The sequence below is a fragment of the Morone saxatilis genome, unplaced genomic scaffold, assembly GCF_004916995.1.
Source record: "Morone saxatilis isolate NCDOM2014 unplaced genomic scaffold, NCSU_SB_2.0 Contig3, whole genome shotgun sequence".
NCBI classification, from domain to species: domain Eukaryota; kingdom Metazoa; phylum Chordata; class Actinopteri; family Moronidae; genus Morone; species Morone saxatilis.
In genome coordinates, this window is record NW_023339873.1 from 9,520,903 (window position 1) to 9,538,561 (window position 17,659).

The 17,659-nt window shown below is 44.5% G+C and overlaps 1 protein-coding gene across 7 annotated transcripts in view; it reads right to left on the reverse strand.

The window, feature by feature from the left end:
* The window catches only part of meis2a (Meis homeobox 2a), an 84,679-nt gene that overhangs the window by 54,957 nt on the left and 12,063 nt on the right, over nt 1-17,659 (reverse strand). For all 7 annotated transcript variants that reach the window (XM_035673948.1, XM_035673949.1, XM_035673944.1 and 4 more), the window contains exon 7: nt 16,184-16,298. In XM_035673948.1, the coding sequence (XP_035529841.1) occupies nt 16,184-16,298 (115 nt within the window). The remainder of the gene's footprint in view (nt 1-16,183; nt 16,299-17,659) is intronic.

Here is a 17,659-nt window from a genome sequence, read left to right on the forward strand (position 1 = left end):
AGAGAGATACTTTCCATTTTCACGCAATGCGATAGGCTCCCCCTTTCCAGGGCCAGACAACCCGTGCGTATTTACGACTGACCTGTCACTTCCATTACCAGCATGCTCGCTGCTCTGCCCTAGCCCGCAAGGTAAACAAGACTCCAGGCTTTCGGCTCCTCTCGTCCTTCTGTCTTTTCCTCCACATCAATTGATGACTGTCGTGTTACACAGATCAGATCGAATTTGTGTACAGTATTAATAGTTGTTTTGACTTACTAATACCATGCAGACCTACTTCTAATCTAAATATATGAATGAAGGGAAAAATCAACACAAGGTAAAAGAAAGAAGAAAGAACAAAGAAAGCAGGAAAAAAAAGTAAAAAGAAGAAGACCAAAACTTGCACAACTCATTACACTAAAGGAGAGCTGTGCTTTGCAATCCACCCCCACCTTTAATTATGGCGAGAGAAGGAACGCTGCAGGGCAATTATCAAACGCTAATGGCTTCTGACTGTTTCCCTGGCAACTCTGCCATTCTATACCTGTTGGATGCACTCTGAAAAATGGGAAAGAAAAAAAAAAATGCAGGGAGACAGGTGAACGTCCTCAATCCATCTGGCCTGTGACAACAGATGGGGGTTGCTATTAGAGGCACCGAAAGTCCTAAGGGGAGCCGAGGTTGCTGGAGTGTAGCCCCAGGCAACTTATGGAAATCAGCGCCTTGAGACGGAAAAAATAACAGCCCCCTCCCATCTCCCCACTTCCTTCTGTCTTCCCTCACTCTTTTGCCTTCTCTCCCTCTTCCTCACCCCACTCATCAATATCTGACTTAAAGTGCTTGCAGTAAATTTGTGCATATTTTCATATGCATAGAAACAAGACGGTCTAATCAGGCATGATGAGAAAAGTGACCAGACGCAATGAGGTTGAGATAGTGAATGAAAACTACAAACAAACAAGCACAAGCCAAGATCACATTACGCTCACTATACTCCTCTCTCATACCACCAGTTGGTATATTAAAAATGCATTCCGATATATCTCCCTGTGAGTAAATTGTCTCAGGGCTGAAGCTCATTAACGTGGAAGACTGTAAACACTACGCACACTCCTGCTTATCTAATGTTGCAATTCAGGGTCACTTCAGATTGCATCACAAAGAACTGTTAGCACAAAGTTCCTACAGTCCCGCAGAATTATTAGTAAGGAAATTCAGGGAGTCCTAATGACTTTGAATCATCGCTTCATGTCTAGGAGCACCCTGCTCCTCGGGAGACACAAGGTCTAGTCAGGCCCTGGAAGCTTATGAATATGCACATGAGAACACATATAGAAAACAACAAGAAGCCTTCCTTGCTCTCTACATTCGATATACCCCATGCTGAATGAATAATGACTTTCAAATTTGGAAAACAATTCAAACCCAGTTCATGGTGGGGGGGGGGTAGGCTGCCTGGTTACTGCCTTTTCTCCAGAGTCACTGCTTAGAACTCGCTTGATCTTTTCATAAGATTATCATCTGCCAAGAACCTAAAATTTAGCACTTGGTGCACAAAGCATGCACATTATCCAAGGATTTATGCTGAACTAACTATTGGTGCAATTAACCTTCTACCTCCAGCAACAATTTTGATATTACATCATAAACTTGGACTTTTAGGGTTGCAAAATGCCTGTTTATGCCTCCTGAGGTCTAGTTCTGTACATATATATGTGGATATGAACACACAGGAAAGTGCTACTTTTACACAGATGTGGAGCATGAATAAAGGGATGTATGTCAGCTGAGACAAGACTCTGCCATCTAAAGGGGTCTCTATTTGAGGAGGAAAAAAGACCTAAAGAAAAGAGATGGAATAAAGATGTATAAAAGAAAGGAGGCAGGCTGTTGCAGATGTCAGGACCCAATTTGCATGAATGGCAAAGGGCTAAATTGCAGGGGATGGGGGAGCTACCCTCCACCCCCTCACCCCACTCTTTTTGGGGAACTAAAAGGGAGCTGTGATGCCCATGACTGCTCCTCACTCAGCAGACAGGGATCAGTGGCTAATGAAGGGCTTTGGGTCTCCACCAGACATTTCACACTCTCTGCCTCCCTGACAACTCCACCCTGCTCCCCCTGCACTCCAACATTGCCGCTGCTCTTCCCTTAGATTCCAAATCGAATGAAGCTAATTGGTCTCACAGGTAATCTCTGTTCACCCCTTGTTTCTTAATAAACAAATTTACAAACCTGCCAATGTACCTGTCCAATCCTTGCTTCTGTCTGCCCAGACTTTGTCTTTCTTTATTCCCTTACCAAATATGTTACAATAGAGCTATTCTTGAGCTTAGCTGTTAAAACTGCATATATTGACACTACTCCCTCTATAATTTATAATCATTACAAGAGAGAAACAGGGCTGGGTGCCCACAGAGAAGCATACCTAAATCATAAGGTTTGATGCTGCATTAAATTTTAAAGAATAGGTATTTCCCAAAAGCAAGTGGGGCAATGTTGAACTGAAACAAACATGATCATTAGTAAAACAAGCTGCTTCCACACTTTTTGCTCTCTAAAAATGACTAAGTTGCTCTACTTTAGAAAGATTAGAAGCAAAAGAAAAAAAAAAACAAAGACACGAGACAGAGCAAAAGAAAACAAAGAGATGGGGAGCACGCAAATGCATCATATGGATACATCTGCTAGTGAAGAAATTACTTTACAATCCCTGCTAGGAACTATTGTATATCAAAGTCTTCTACCTAAACCACCAGAAAGAGCAGCTGTATGCAGTTCGCCAGTTTTAACAGTGTGTTTCGTGATTCAGAACAGCTTTCAGTGTTTGAGGCAATGTCTGATAACAGCTTTAGCAGTGACTCTCTACCCTCAATTACAATTTAAAACCAAACAAACAAACACTGTTTTTATACTGAAAGAAGAAGGACGACTTAGATTTATTGCAGACATCTTTGCCACACCTGATGGACAGTGGCAGCAAAGTACAGTTTAACAGAGATGGGTTTTTTTACATAGAGCTAGGGGGGAGGGTTGGTATGAGTATATGGATTAAAAGGTTTATAAATCAACAAGTCAACCATCAGATTGTAGCCTCTGCTCAGCAGCCCTCTCATCAGCCAAATGCCATGAAGTTTTTTTTTTTCTTTTTGCTCTCTTTTTTTTTTCACACAAATGTCCTGGAGGCAGGGAACAAAGCGAGCAGAACTGATTACTGCGCTGCTGCCCCGCTCCGCCAGTCTAAACTCTGTTTGGCTTCCTAATGAGCTCACTAAAAACCCAATTCATCACCCATAACCCCTTCTCAACCTGCCTTGAAATCCCCCATTATGGGGAGTCAAGGACAGTCCGTTTACAGACTTTGGGCTGGGGTCAAGGGCTGTGAAGGGTGGATGGCAGTGGTCGTAGCAACAGCGCGGCCAAGGTTATTTCAACACAAGGGATACTTGCTATGTGGCTTGCCTGTCCCCCAGTATCGAAATGTGTTCACCATACGCAATTCATTTCCTTCCAACCAAATTTCTCCTTTGATTATCATGCCCCACTGATTTTATACACAAAAATATATTTATTTTTACTATTTGAACATGGTGGGTTGTTTTTTACGCCCTACACCAACCTCCCCCCAATCCCTTATGCCCCCCCTCTTTCGTAACACCAGCGGTGTCCCAGCCTGAGTGGAGGAATGTCCGGCTTGATGGCTGCAGCAGCGGGAACGTCCCGTTCCAGTCAGCATTCGCACCAGAGATTTCAAGTTTAATACCCCTCGTCCCATCCCCGCAAAGACAGGAATTTGGTGGGAAGGGAATGTAGCGGGATGGGGGGGGGGTGAGAGAGTGGAATACAGTCGGTCTATTAAGGATGGGGCAAGAGGCAAGGGAAGAGGGAAAGGGTAAAAAAGAGAGAATATTGTTTGTAGATGACAAACAGCTGAGAAGGTAGGAAATTGGATGAAAAAGAAAATGAAGGAAAGGAAAATATCTTGACATTGAGGTATAGGAAAGGAACTGGGTGTTGGTTGGAGGTGTTGGTTGGAGGTGGGGGTTGGGGGGGGGCGGAAACAGGGAAGTGGTGGAGGAGGACGGCAAAGGGTTGGGGTAAACTCCCACAGTTCCTCATTACATGCAGTTGAAATGATCCTCCTGACACCTGAGCTGTAACCAAGAGATTACAGAATTGATGAATCCTTGGTTTAAAATGCAGCTGTTTTATTCTGCTTTAGTAATTAATTCTTTTTCCGATAGTGTATTGATTAAGCGTAGCCCCTGATAAAGTTCAAACTGAGAGAGATACCTCCAGGGCTTTGGCTTGGCCTGCTCTGGAGAGTCAATGAAAACTTCCTCCCTCCACCTGCATCTCTCTCTCTCTCTGTCAGCGCAGTTTACCCTCATAAATTAGTCAGATCAGAGAGGAGTGAGGCTCTTGTTTAGTTCATACTTGCTTTGTCTGCCCTCTTGCTGATGCAATTCTGTTATTTTTATACCATCACACCTACACAAACGCAGACGCCCTTTCTGATGAGTCCATATTACACAACTCACCAAAACATTAATTTGAAGAGGGTTTTTTCTGACATGTACTCTTAGATACAGCCTTTTCACCTAGGAGTGGATTCCTTCGCTTCCTTCTCCCTTCTCCCTCCCCTCCTCCCTCGCTCTCATTCTCACCCTAACAGGGAATCATGGCATACAGAACGAGAGCGTCTTCTTTCACAAAACTATTCTTTCATTCTTTTTATCGCTGCATTTTTCTATACAGCTGTGAGTGAGAGTCTGATCAACAGAGGGTAGAGCAGGTCTCTCCGGGGAGCCAACTAGCAGAGAAATCAGATACAGCTTTACAAGAGAGTCAGCCGCTCATGTCTTGTCAAGACCCCTCACCTACCGGCTCCTTTACAAGTCAATAACCAGGGCCCAGTGTCCTCCACAGGGCCTTGGCACACATTCACCTCTTTCTATAGGAAGCAGCCCACACTTCTGGATTCCATCGAATAACCCTTAATGCTACATTATTCTGCATGACATTATGGAAATAATGTTGTATTTCTGCAATAAAAATGTTCCTAACACATCAGGAAATACATTTCCATGGCCCTAGCTGTGGCGGGACACAAAATTTATCCCCAATATACAACACTGACTCCTCTGACACTCTTGTAATACATAGTGACAAATAATTGGTGACCCCATGAGGCCAGAAGAGCCAGTTAAAAGCATTTTTCAATATTAAGAACTAATGAAAGAGTGAATGAATTATGAAGGGAGACGGGAAAAATATAATTAGAAAGTGGAAGTAGTGCTTAATACATTTACTTGAGACTATTTCCTTTCGTTAATGGGGCTGCTACATGCAGAGAGTGGGTTTTGACGTGGCTAGTATTGACTGTCTGCCCTGCTCCTTGAGGTAAATCCAGCAGGTCATTTCATTAAGGCCCAATTCCATGGCACTAATTTTGATTTTAGGGGCTTGACAGCTGTTGGCAGTGGAAATTGCTATGGCAGGAATAGTAAGAGAAGAGCTTATTACTGCACTGAAAAATACAAATTGCAAAGCCTTGGTTTAAATTACTGGCACTATGCCTCACTGGCCCACCAAAATTTGTATTTCGTCACATTCCTGAGCCTTACCTTTTGATTAACTGCATGAAAAGGGTTAGTAAGAACACACAACAATCTATTTCGGGAATAAGGGCAGAATACAATAACCTTGCAATAAATATTTCATTACTTAAAAAGTCCAGTTTTTGAATACTAGTCGACTTATTTGTGGTTAAATTCAATTCCATTGTATACTGTAGCTGTACTTTGTGCTGGTGTTGTATTGGACTGCATCATATTTAGAGGTGTTTTCTATTATTGTATCCATCTCATTTACACAGAGTACGGCCTCAAAAGTGACGACGACGTGCATCAAATATAAAATACAGTGGTTTCTATTTTCCGGGCCACTCAAGGCATTTTTTTTTGTTTGTTTTTTTATTTTGAATTAGATGTTACCAATCCTCACTCTTATAACATGGCAACTGTGGGTTGGTCTGGCAGTGAGATGGACCTGACTCACAATGTGAGCTCTTAATCGCCTCGCCTTGCAAGTTAATATGCAGCATTAAAGTTCCAGAAGGAAGAAAAAAAGGGTCTTCCTCTGATGCTATTAATTAGCAGTGCTCTATAGCTCTCAGCTTTTTGAAGCTCTCCATCTCCTTTTGTTTCACCCTCTCTTTTCTTTTTTTTAGAGCGGCCTTCTTATTGACTTTTCAATTTTCCCCTCACATCCACCCCCTGCACTAGCAGTAGCACCAGTTCTTCTGCAGCGGTGCCCAGCCCAACAATACCCCCAAGCCCACTCTCCGAGACGCTGGCTGGGGAGCCCTGAGAGCTGGGCCAGCCCTACAGCTCCCACCAGCCCACCACTCACTCCCCACGAGACCAAAATCAAAGAGAGAGGCCCTTAAAATATAACCATGGGTATAATGAGGGTGCTCCAACGAACAATAAGCATATACACCAAAGGAGAAAGGAGAGTAGGAGTACAAAAGAATGAGAGAGAAAACTATAGGAATGTTGGCCTGAAAGTGTTCTTGAGAAGTGAACAGAGAGTGGATGAGAAAAAAAACACAGAATGATACTGTGCTTTGGGAGGGAGGGCAAAGGGCCACAGCCAGTGGTGATGGTAGCCGGGGCCACGCATCTATCCAACCACGTATCTGAACCCAAAACAACAAGGGGGTCTGCCGCATGCCTCTGGAGCCGAAGGGAGCCAAAGGGAGCACGACTAATTTCTGCACAACAATAGGCCTGGATGGGCGCCCACACAATGGCAGGTGCTTTGAATAGCAGCAGGGCCCTTGCAGCAGGGATCTTCTCCTCTCTCCACTCCGAGGGCTTGGGCTCTGGCTTGTGTAACCTTTCATTTTCAACCGAGCTTCCTTTTGACTCATAAAGGATGAAAATGATCTAATGGGGGGGCCAAAGGAGTAAGAGACAGCCAGGTCTGTGAGGCACAATTCAGATCAAATCCGTCTGTGTCTTCTGTACGTTATCGGCCTTTCTCTCCCTCTTTTTCTCTGTCTTTATTGCTTTTTCTCCACACTTTTCCACATTTTTTTCATCGACTGTTGGTTTGTTGTGTTTTTCTGTGGTGGTTGTGGTGGTTGTGTTTGTTGTGCGGCTGCTGGGCTATCCTGTAGGCCATGATGCAGTGGTAAAGGCAGTTTTCCCCCACCTTAAGAGCATTCTTTCCGGGGTCACAAGGTCAGGCTTCACAGATGTCTCCTGCAGACACTCAGTTGTCTAAGGACTGCATCCCTGGGAGTAAGCATTCGTACTAAACAATGCAGCTTTTCCCCCTCACTTTGGAAAATGTTAAATGTTTTCTCTTTTTTTTGTCTCTCCTTTTTCTACCACCCTCTTTTCATTGTTTTATTTTGAATGAAGCTATAGAGTGAGTACAATTTTTCCAAGGTGGAGGTTTTTGTGTTTAGATAATGAAAGAAAGCAGTGGTTATCACAAGATAGTGGTGTTTTCTGGCTGCTTTCATTCTTTTAAACGCTCCCCGTCTCCCTAAGTTTCCTCCAATTGTTCTAATGGGGCCTTAGTCATCCTTGCCTGATGGCAGAGGGAAAGATGCTTTTAAAGGTCTTTTTCTTCTCTCAGTATGTGTTGCCAGGAGAGAAAAATGAAAACATGTAGTAACTGTCCTGAAATCCACGCTGAGAGACAGATACGAGAAACCCTTGAGTAAGCAGGGCAGAAGCCAAACAAAGAGCAACCCTAAATGAACAGAAAGACAATATTTGAGCTAGAACATCACTGTGTAGCCTCAATCTCAACAAAAATTGTGTAGAAGAGAATTCCTGGGCCAAATGGATTTCATTAAAGGGAAATCAGCTTCTGCTTTTTTAGGGGGCGGAGCGTGACAGTGGTAAAAAGGAAGCGATTGCAGCATTTAACATGCAAGTTCTGCCTCAGAACATGGAAAAGTGTGTAATTGGAACAACATTTTGAAAATCCAGGCACTGAGCTATCCTTGAATATCTTACCCCTTTTCATCTCGCTTTCCCTTGTTCCTTTTTCTCTTCTTTCGTTTGATATGGTGTTCTTGCTTCCCCCTCCAAACATCTCCTCTGTATTCTGCAAATTGATAACCCTCTAAATGAATTATGGTAAATGCATAATGAAGGTTTTCTCAGCTTCAGCCCTGCAGCCAGCCAGGATGGAGCATCTCGTTTGGCATGTTTGATTCGTTTTGTTGCGCATTTAGCCCCAGTGTTCCTTCAGAGTGTTCACTGCTTGGGGCATGTAAATAAGAAATTATCCTTGCTGACTAACATGGCTAATACCTCCTCTGGGGTAATCAAAAATTATTAGACGCTTGCTTCCAATAAACATTAGGGCTCATGGCACTAACCACTGTCAAATCGCTCACCTCCGCCTGCTCCCCAATAGCCATAAAATGGGTGAACAAAAGTGATCAGGTGTGGAAAAAGCACTCTGGCTACATGGAAACTGGGAGACCGCGGGACTGCTATTATGCCTAAAAAAGCAGCCCTTGGCTTTAAGAGTCATTAAAGCATGTACTAGAGTGGGAATCAGACTAGAAAATGAGCTTATCTTGCATAATGCCCTCAAAAGCTTTGCATAAACGTAAAAGATGTGCGCGTGAAAATCAGCAGCAGAGAGGAAGAACTCGGATTGTAACACACTTCCTTTATCATCCTCCCACTCTCTTGGAAGGTGGCAGCATGGTTAAAGCACTACCTGTAGGGTATAGCTGCTCTGCTCAGTTCCAAACATGCTTCAGTGTGTAAACCCTGGTTTACACAAGAGAAAACCACACAGCAAGTGAACAAGCTATAGCTGGCCTTGCTAAGCCACTCTACTCAACCACTTGCTGTCTTTTGGGAGGGACCTTTACTGTGATGTGGGGTTCGGATATTAGGGGGAGGAGAATTGGGAGGGTGGGGGTGGTGGAAGAGATTAAAGAGCCAAGGGAGGCAGAAGAAAGGAAGGAAAGTAAAAGAGCACAAGGCCCATTGGTCAAACACAAAAGGGGAGAGAGGGAAAGGACATTTGAAGTCAGGGTTAAACTCCAAATAAGCACACCTTAAACGGGCCTGTGTAAGCTGGCAGTCAGGGTTTTTGGAGTTTCCCTGCAGGTGTGCCTTTGACAGACTTGGCCTCCATAACCTCTCTCTGATCTAGAAAGGGGCCCGGGGTTGGACACAGAAGAAACCGGTGGCATCTTGCTGCCCCTGCCTCCCATTCTATGTCTATTACATTCACACACGCATGCTTACACTCTCTGTAAACACACACACAAACACACTGCCAGACTAGGGGGAAACAAATCTGGTGAGGACTAGAGCAATTGGATTATCACCTCTTAAGGGTGACTTCTTGGCTGACCCCCTTCAGGCTAGCCTGCTGAAACAAGACGGAAAATTTCCTGGGAAAACACTCTCCCTTTAAAGAGTCAAAGCACTGTCATCCTTGTGAAAATACAGCGGCAACAGCATTAATGGACGTGGAAATGCCCTTTGGGGCACACGCTCAAATCCCTTTTAGCCATATTACATCAGACCCCTGTGCACTTCTCATCATCACCACATGTACTGGAGTAATCAGCAACGGAACATGGGTGTGTAAACCCACTGTATAATGAACTGATATAACAGCACTGCACTCTGTCTTTGTTTTTGGCCCAATCCTTGGGTGAAAAAGTCACTCCCCTTCTTTTACCATAGCTCAATCATGATTACTTCCCTACAACACCTTTTCCTTTCTGCTTCTTAATTATGATCATCTCATTCCCAGATACGCTGGCCTTCATCTCCTTCTCCAAGAAAGACAGAAAGAGAAAAAAAAAAGAAAGAAAAAATGTCTGCCCCAAGCTTCCCTTAATGGTGCAACACAGACATTCTCCTCAGCTGCTGTCAGAATAATCTGGGTAATTTTTTCCCTATGTTCTCCAAACATTAGTTTGCACATTAGGCTGACCCAGTTAATGTGCTTTTCCTGCTGTGTAGGACCCAGTTCCTGGCCAAGCTAGGCCAGGCTGGGCAGGGCCGGGTCGCGCCGGGGGCCTGTTCATGATTATGGACCAGAGGGACCAGGCCCCTGCCAGAGCTGAGGCAGTGGGGAGAGGTAGAAAGAGAGGAGTGGAGAGAAGGAGACGATAAGAGGAAGAGCGGGAAAAGGAGGAAGCTTGAGCTGCAGTGTGTGTGTGTGGAAGGACATAGAGTGGTGGTGGTGTTGTGGGTAGAGGACTACGTTACTGGAAGTGGAGCCGACTCTACTGGCAGTCCTCATCCTTTTACAGTTCCTTTGCTTTCGCTGTTTTCATGTGTTTTTTCTCTCATGATCTATAGACTCTAGGAACGTAACTCGGGGTCAGAAGTAAGACAGAGAGACATAAAAAAAGGAAGAGAGAGAGCGGAAGGGAGGAAGGAAGGAGGGAGCTGAGGGAGCTGATCATTCTCTTTAATCACATTTTGGATGAGGGCCAGGTAGTCTGCGGTACTGAGAGCTAGACAGAGAGGGGTGAGAGAGGAGAGGAGTGTGAGGGAGACAGTAAAAGAAGGAAGGGGGGGTGGTGGTGTGGGAGAAAGAGAGGTAGAGAGAGGTGGAGGAATAAATGGAAAGAGAGGGAGAGAGAGGATAAGAAAGGGACTTATGGAGAGAAGGAGAGAGGGGATGAGCCTGAGAGCAGAGCCCCTTGAAACAGCTTGAAGTGCACCAGCGCTGAAGCAAGAGTGCACATATGCCCACACATACCGTGTCTATGTGTGTGTGTATGCGCGGGAGAGTGACAGTCGTTCCCGTAAATGCCCGCGAATGCTGAATCCAGCAAGAATCTGGTGTTAGAGCAGAGGCAGGGAGAGATCCATTTTAAAACTATGTGCATTAACTATACTTTTCCCCATAGATTAAGCACTCCACATGAATAATTTAGCCTCTCTTATGCTAATGGGATCATGAAAGTATCCCCTCCGTACCGTGTTTTCTCCCCCTCCACAGCAACTCTTCTCAGCTTTCAACAATGGCCCTGCCCCTTCCCAACAAACCATCAGACAGACATACTGCACTGTTTTCACAACAGACACCTGACTAACATGGGGCTGACATGTAGTGACAAGGCTAGAATTGCACACAGAAGCTTATTGAGAAACACGGTGGCACTGTTATCCTCATTAAGCATCGTTAGCTTGTTTTCTGTTTAAGTGCAGTTAACCTCTGCTTGCTGCCACTGAGATATTGGAAGTTATAGGTTGAATGCACATCAAGGCTGTTCTTGGTTTAATGTTTATGTGATGGCTGTTGCCATTGAGCTGGCTTTGTAAGTAGGTGGCTACTGAGGCAGACTACTCCTCTTACACTTTCTGATTGCTTCACTGTGGTTCTCTGTTTTCTTTCGAGAAGGGAAGTGGACATATCCTGTGTGTTTATGTTTCTTTGGCCTTTTTTTTGTGTTCCGCCTCTGCCATCACACACTAAAATATACGCAAGCACACATTTACACATACAAACCCTTGTTGCTTCAGCATTGTGGTGTGGTGAGGTGGGGGCACTGTGTAAAAATTATCAGTGCTCCAACAGCTGGGAGTGAGAGCAATGAAACAGCAGGGCTTGGGTCTGCTTTATTGTTTATCTGTTGTTTATGGGCCAGTGTTCAGCTTTAATTACTACACTAAATTAAACTCTAACAGGCACTTAGAGGGAACCAGCTAACAGACGCACATGCATGCCCACACATACACACACACTGTGTATTTTATATACACGGACACACCTCGCTGATCACTCCAGTGCCGGAGTATAGGCTACTAATACGCAACAAGGCTTCCATCTTGCGTTTAGCACAGACTCAGCTGTTCTTTCTGTTGTGGTTACATTTTGTTTTCTTTCTTTCTCCTCCCTCAGTTTTGGGTCTACTTGAGTCCTAAGTGTAGCTGTAAAAAAAAAAAAAAAAGCAAAGCCAAATGTCCGGAAAATGCCAGATTCAACAGGCCATGTTCATGCTGGGGCTGTCTGGGCGGACACAGGGAGTCGTGTCCACACCAGGAATGACCCCCCTCTAGTGAGCTCAACCACAAAGACCTTGCTGAGTGGGGCCCCTGGCCAGGGCCAAGGGAGCTCACCACACTCCCCACGCATACACACATATACACACATAACAACACACACCCACACACACACACCCAACACACACACCACACACACAAATGTACCACAATACCATCAAGCGCAGCATGCTCCCTTGGAGGCGAACACTCAAGCTCTCCCTCTCTTCCTCCCTTTCTCTCCATTTCTGCCTCTCTCAGTCTCTCTGGGGAGTCTGTCTATCCACAGAGCATGGGGATTGTTCAATTGCTGAGAAAATGTACAAAATGCTTTCTCCTCTCCTCTGTTGAGCCTTTTCCATCTACCGTAGAATCAGGGAATTGTACAGAAAGCCCCTTTGCTCACCACTCAAGATGTCAACGTGGATTTGGTCTTCATGCATAGCTAATAATTACAAGTGTGGACTGGAGCTGAGGCATGCACATGCAGTCAGATGCACGCATGAACAGCAAGAGGGGAAAAACGTTACCTACCGTGTTGAATCAGTGTTGGGGATTTACAGTACATGACTGAGTGCATTTGACTCTACTATGTTTGGTGTGGGCAAATGTGCAGTATTTCATCACGCTGCTCCATCACACCTTGGGTGTTTAACATATTACGGACAGCGGCTTGGAAACGAGTGCTATCTTAAGGCACGCACATTCATCAAGTTTAACTCCCTGCAACTGATGTCTCCGATGTTTCTAGATAAGCTTGGAGGACTTCCAAAGGACTGTTAATCAAAATGATGTGCAAGCAGGGGCCAATGAAGTTATTGTGTGTTACGTTCTGAACCATCTCCCGTTAACTGCTGATATTTGTTTATCTAGCCAGAACATAGGGAGTCACTCTCTAAGAGTCAGTAAGTGAGAGTGAAGAATTTGCCCTGAGGGTGATAATTCATATTTTCTTTTTTTGGAGCGAAATTCTGAGAAAACTAAAAAAAAATCTGTTAAGAACGAGGAGGGAGAGAGGTTGAAGATCAGAGTATTGTACTGAAACCTTTTTCAGTCTGTGTCAGAACCTTAACTGGCAATATTTACTGACAGCTATGAGCATGCTTCACCTTGGTTTACTGCTTGACAATAAATTATTCCACAAGAGGGGCAATATATATTTGCGCACTTGTTAAATTGTTTTTTGGCACAGGTTCAGAGCAATGCTCAATGCTGAGACACAAACCGGAGATTGAGGAAGTGAATTTTGCTCACAGCATCCTGTGCATGTATGGTACAGACAGTACTTTTTGAAAAAACTATATGTGAGAAACACTGAACTTTATTCTACTGTACATCCCCTAACATTGGCCAATGCGGAAAAACTTTTTACTCCTCAAAACAGTTGGACTTGGTCCTTGTCAGAAACACTTTACCATTTCTGGGGGAAATTGAGGGGAGTCACATATTCAACACAGGGATGCTTCTGGATCAGTTTTCGAGGTAAATGTTTTTCAAGCCACAGGGACAAGTACAACACACCTTTCAAGATGGAAGATGGCGGAAGAAAGTTAGTGTTTTTTTTGGCAGCTAAAACCAAGAAGCACTGTGGGATTTGCGCACTCTTTTCTCACTCTCCTCCTCTTTCTCTCTCTCTCCCTCTCTCTCTCTCCCATCTATTCTGTCTTCCTCGACTGATCCACATCGTCACCCCTTTTAACAGGGGCCAAGCTGTTAAAGACCCCATTACTGAAGTGAAGCACACATTTCACATTTTCTCTATGGACTTGAGAGTGTGGACTACAAATTTTATGTGGAAATGTATTGAGATAGGAGGCGAGTTCATGCGTGTTGTGGAGTGGAGGAGAGGAGGGAAAGGTGGAGAGGTTGGGGAGGGAAGGCTCTGTCAGAATGGAAGGGCCAGAGTCGGGAGTCAGCGAGCGCTTCAAGCGTTAACGTAATTGCAAGAATGTGAAAAATGAGGCGGCGGGGCTCCCGAGCGGAGCGAAAGGTCAGAGCATGCCTCACACAAAACAACTGGCTGGAGGACGGCCTCATTAGACCATTAAATCAGCTGCCCTCTCTCTCTTTTCTCTTTTTTTCTCACTCTGCCTACTTTTTCACCTTCTCCACTCTTTCACCTCTGTATTTCAATGGCGCTTCCTTCGCCTTCCTTAAATCCCTGACTCTGCTTACTTCGGTTTTTTTTTTACCATGAAAGGCTTTGAGCTGGTGGATCTAGCATTTAGCACTCTTTAGTGCAGGTCAGGCTCTGGCCCTGATCTAGTCCAGGTCTATATTGGCCCAGTGCATGGTGCTGTACCGTAACTGTCTTTGGCCTGTATTGATCCGCTGTTACTGGATACGGTGGGGAGAGGAGTCGATAAGTGCTCTGTGGATTACAGGTCACTTGTACTTATGTGTGTAAGATAATCAATAGGCAGTGCATTTCTTTCTCTCATCCCCCCTCCTTTCTCTGTTGTTGCTGCAGTCTCCATCTCCCATGCTGCTTCCAATTGCAAAGATGAGTGCAAAATGTCTCCCTATGCCCTGTCCTCTGACCTACAATCATACAGTGTTTTTAACTAATATTATTATTTGCATGCCAGAAAATCCAACACATAATTTACTGCTTATTATTTATGTATTTTGCTTAGACGCTTGTTCACTCTAAGAGCTCATCCTGAAGGGAAGAGAATGGAGTGTCCTTGAGCAAGAGACTGTTCTGTAAATGTTCCTTTGCTCTGCTCACCACGGAGGGGGGTAAGCAAAAGGAGATTTATTCCTATCAGGTTCAATTAAGTGATATTATTGCACCCCATTACTTCACTATGCTTATACTGTCAAACAGACATATCCTGTTGCTTAGCCAAAGCCTAGCTATCATCAACTAGCCTGACAACAGCCTATGATCCAACTAGTCCTGACATAGCCAACCACAGAGGTCTGCTGCGGCCCTTAGTCTGTGGTCAGTAATGGTTCAGAGGATGCAACTGCTGCTTCTGTCTGAAGAGGAGAAGATGATTTAAATAGCCCCACCACAGACACACATCCCATCGATACATTTGATCGCTTATCGGCAAAATGATAGCTTTGAACGGACACAACAAGCGGCTTCGCTCTGCGAGCGGGCTCTTATAAGTGTGTATCTTAGCGTTTGAGTGTATTTGTGTGTGTAGATGGTGTGATGAAATTTCATGCAAAGCCACGGACACTGCCAGAGGGCACACACGGATACAGAAACAGATCCACAAAAACACACACACACACACACACACACACATACTCTGCTGCCAGTGAAAGGAGATCTTGGTACATTCAAAACAAGGGGAAAACAAGAAAGGAAAGGCCAAGAGCTCATCATCTGTTCTCTTAGTACAGGCAACAGTTTCATTTAATAAACAATTTTAACCTCGCAATATATTGATTCTTGGCCTCACCTATGAATTTAACTAATAGCATATGCTTCTCATGATTTACATGTCAAAATTGATATGGACTGTGACGAAAATACAAGGCAGATAGCTGTGATTTACACACGCTGTCTGTAATAAATTCGAATACACTTGTTTTGAAATGCATTATTGCTGTTTGGCAGGTCACGTACTAGATAACACAAGGCTCACTGAGACATAATTAGGGGCTGTTGTGCGAGCAAAGTTAATATGGTTTAAATGCAAACAAGAACTGGCAGAAATATACTATTAATCACCAGCTTTTGTTCAGCTCTCTAAATAGCAACATTTTGGAAAGCTCTTTACTAGGTTGGTGTATTACAGTGGCTGTTGCTTGTATCTGCGTGTGAGTGTAGCAGTGGATAAGCGTGTTCATTTTTAGGTGTGACTATGTGTTTACATGGACGGCAGTCAAAAAGCAGGATAATCCAATGCGCAAGAAGAAGGACTGGAATGTATGTGTATAGAGAGATGTGCCATCTATTCACTGTAGATCTCACATTAGACAGGGTTAAAGTGAAGTGTTGGCAATTCTACTCATGCATGATGATTAATATGTCCCGCATGGATCTGTGCCTGTATCTTTGTATGTTTATGTGTTAGTGCTTGAGTGCACAAGTGCATGCATGTATATATGTGTGTGTGGGAGCGTGTGTGCGGGAGCGTGTGTGCATATGCATGTGCATGCCCATTTCTGGGCTGGCTCACCTTGTTCGCTGCTGTTGTCACCGCTCTGTGAAGCGTGTCCCCCGCTGGAGGGCCCCGGTGTGCCGGCTGAGTGTGTGGAGGTGGCGTCATCATGGTCTCTCCAGGAAGCTGGGTTCTGAGGTTTGAAAAGAGAGAAAGCGAGCGTGGGATCCATCCATCCATCCGTGCATCCATCCACATTCCCCGTCCAAACCGCAAACCAGGAGCAGAGAGAGCAGGAAGGGGGGAGAAGGGGAGGAGGGGGAAGGTAGAAAGGGAGAGACACAGAAAGAGAGAGAGACCATGTGAGTATTTTGGAAAAGTGAGAGTGACATCTGTAAGAGTCTACAGGCACTGTGAGGGTCCTTGGCCTGCTTACATTCTCCTGGCAAGGCGAAGAGACTCACTGCCTATTTCCCAGCTAGCAGACAATCAACGATGCCACTAAAATCATAGATGAGGAGAAAGAAACGAATGCACTAAAGCAGCTGGCAATAAGTCAAAACACTGTAATCAAAGTGTTTCATTAATGCATGAGAGCAAAACGCAGCACTGTTAATGTGGCGTTTGATTTTGAACGTTGCAAGTGGAGCACTTGTGAGTAATTGTCTAAACACATATGGCAGAGCCCAGTGGAGTTCGTTTATACCATAACCAATTGAGACTTCCGTGTCAAGTGAGAAATATAGAGGTAAAAAGTCCAAACACACCACAGCCACCATTAATCATTACCACTGTCAGAAATGAAAATAAGATATGACAGTGATTCTCCTGCTAATCTGCCAAAAATGTGTACACGCCCACACTGACATACACACACGCCCACAGACTCTTGCAGAAATACACTTACGCACACATGCTAATGACATAATAGAGCAAGAAGTATAAACACACATGCACACACACTCACTTTTATATATACAAACACATGCTGAAAAAAAAGTGTTAAATCTCTGCTGGCTAACTTCAAAGAAATGTCCATAAACAAATTCATAGCTTTTAAGACATCTTTCTTTTTTCCCTCCCTCCTTCTAAAGCTAATTTTCTCTCCTTCTCCTCCTCTCTTTCCTGGTCATTCCCACTGCCCTGTTGCTGCACACAGGGAAACAGGATTTTCTACTGTACAGGAAAGGCTTTATCAGTGCCACATGAAGGCAGGCTAGAGGTGGAATTTCCTCTGCCATTCAGGCAATAGAGGGACAGACTGATCACGTCATTTACTACGCTCGCGGCCGCAAATACACTGGCTCAATCAAGTACACACTCCAAACAGCCTTTCACACAGAGTTGATACAGCTTCATAGCTCACAAAACCCTAGCTAGTCTTTCCCAATTTAACCTGTCACCTGAGCACGATGACAAAATGTTGGTGAACGTAAGCCCAACGTTGTCTGGGGCCCAAGAGAATCAACCCCTTGAGCAGAGCCCAAGCCAAACAAACACAGGCCTGCACCAAGGCTTCCCACAAACCTCAACCCACTTCTCAGTTCCCGCTAT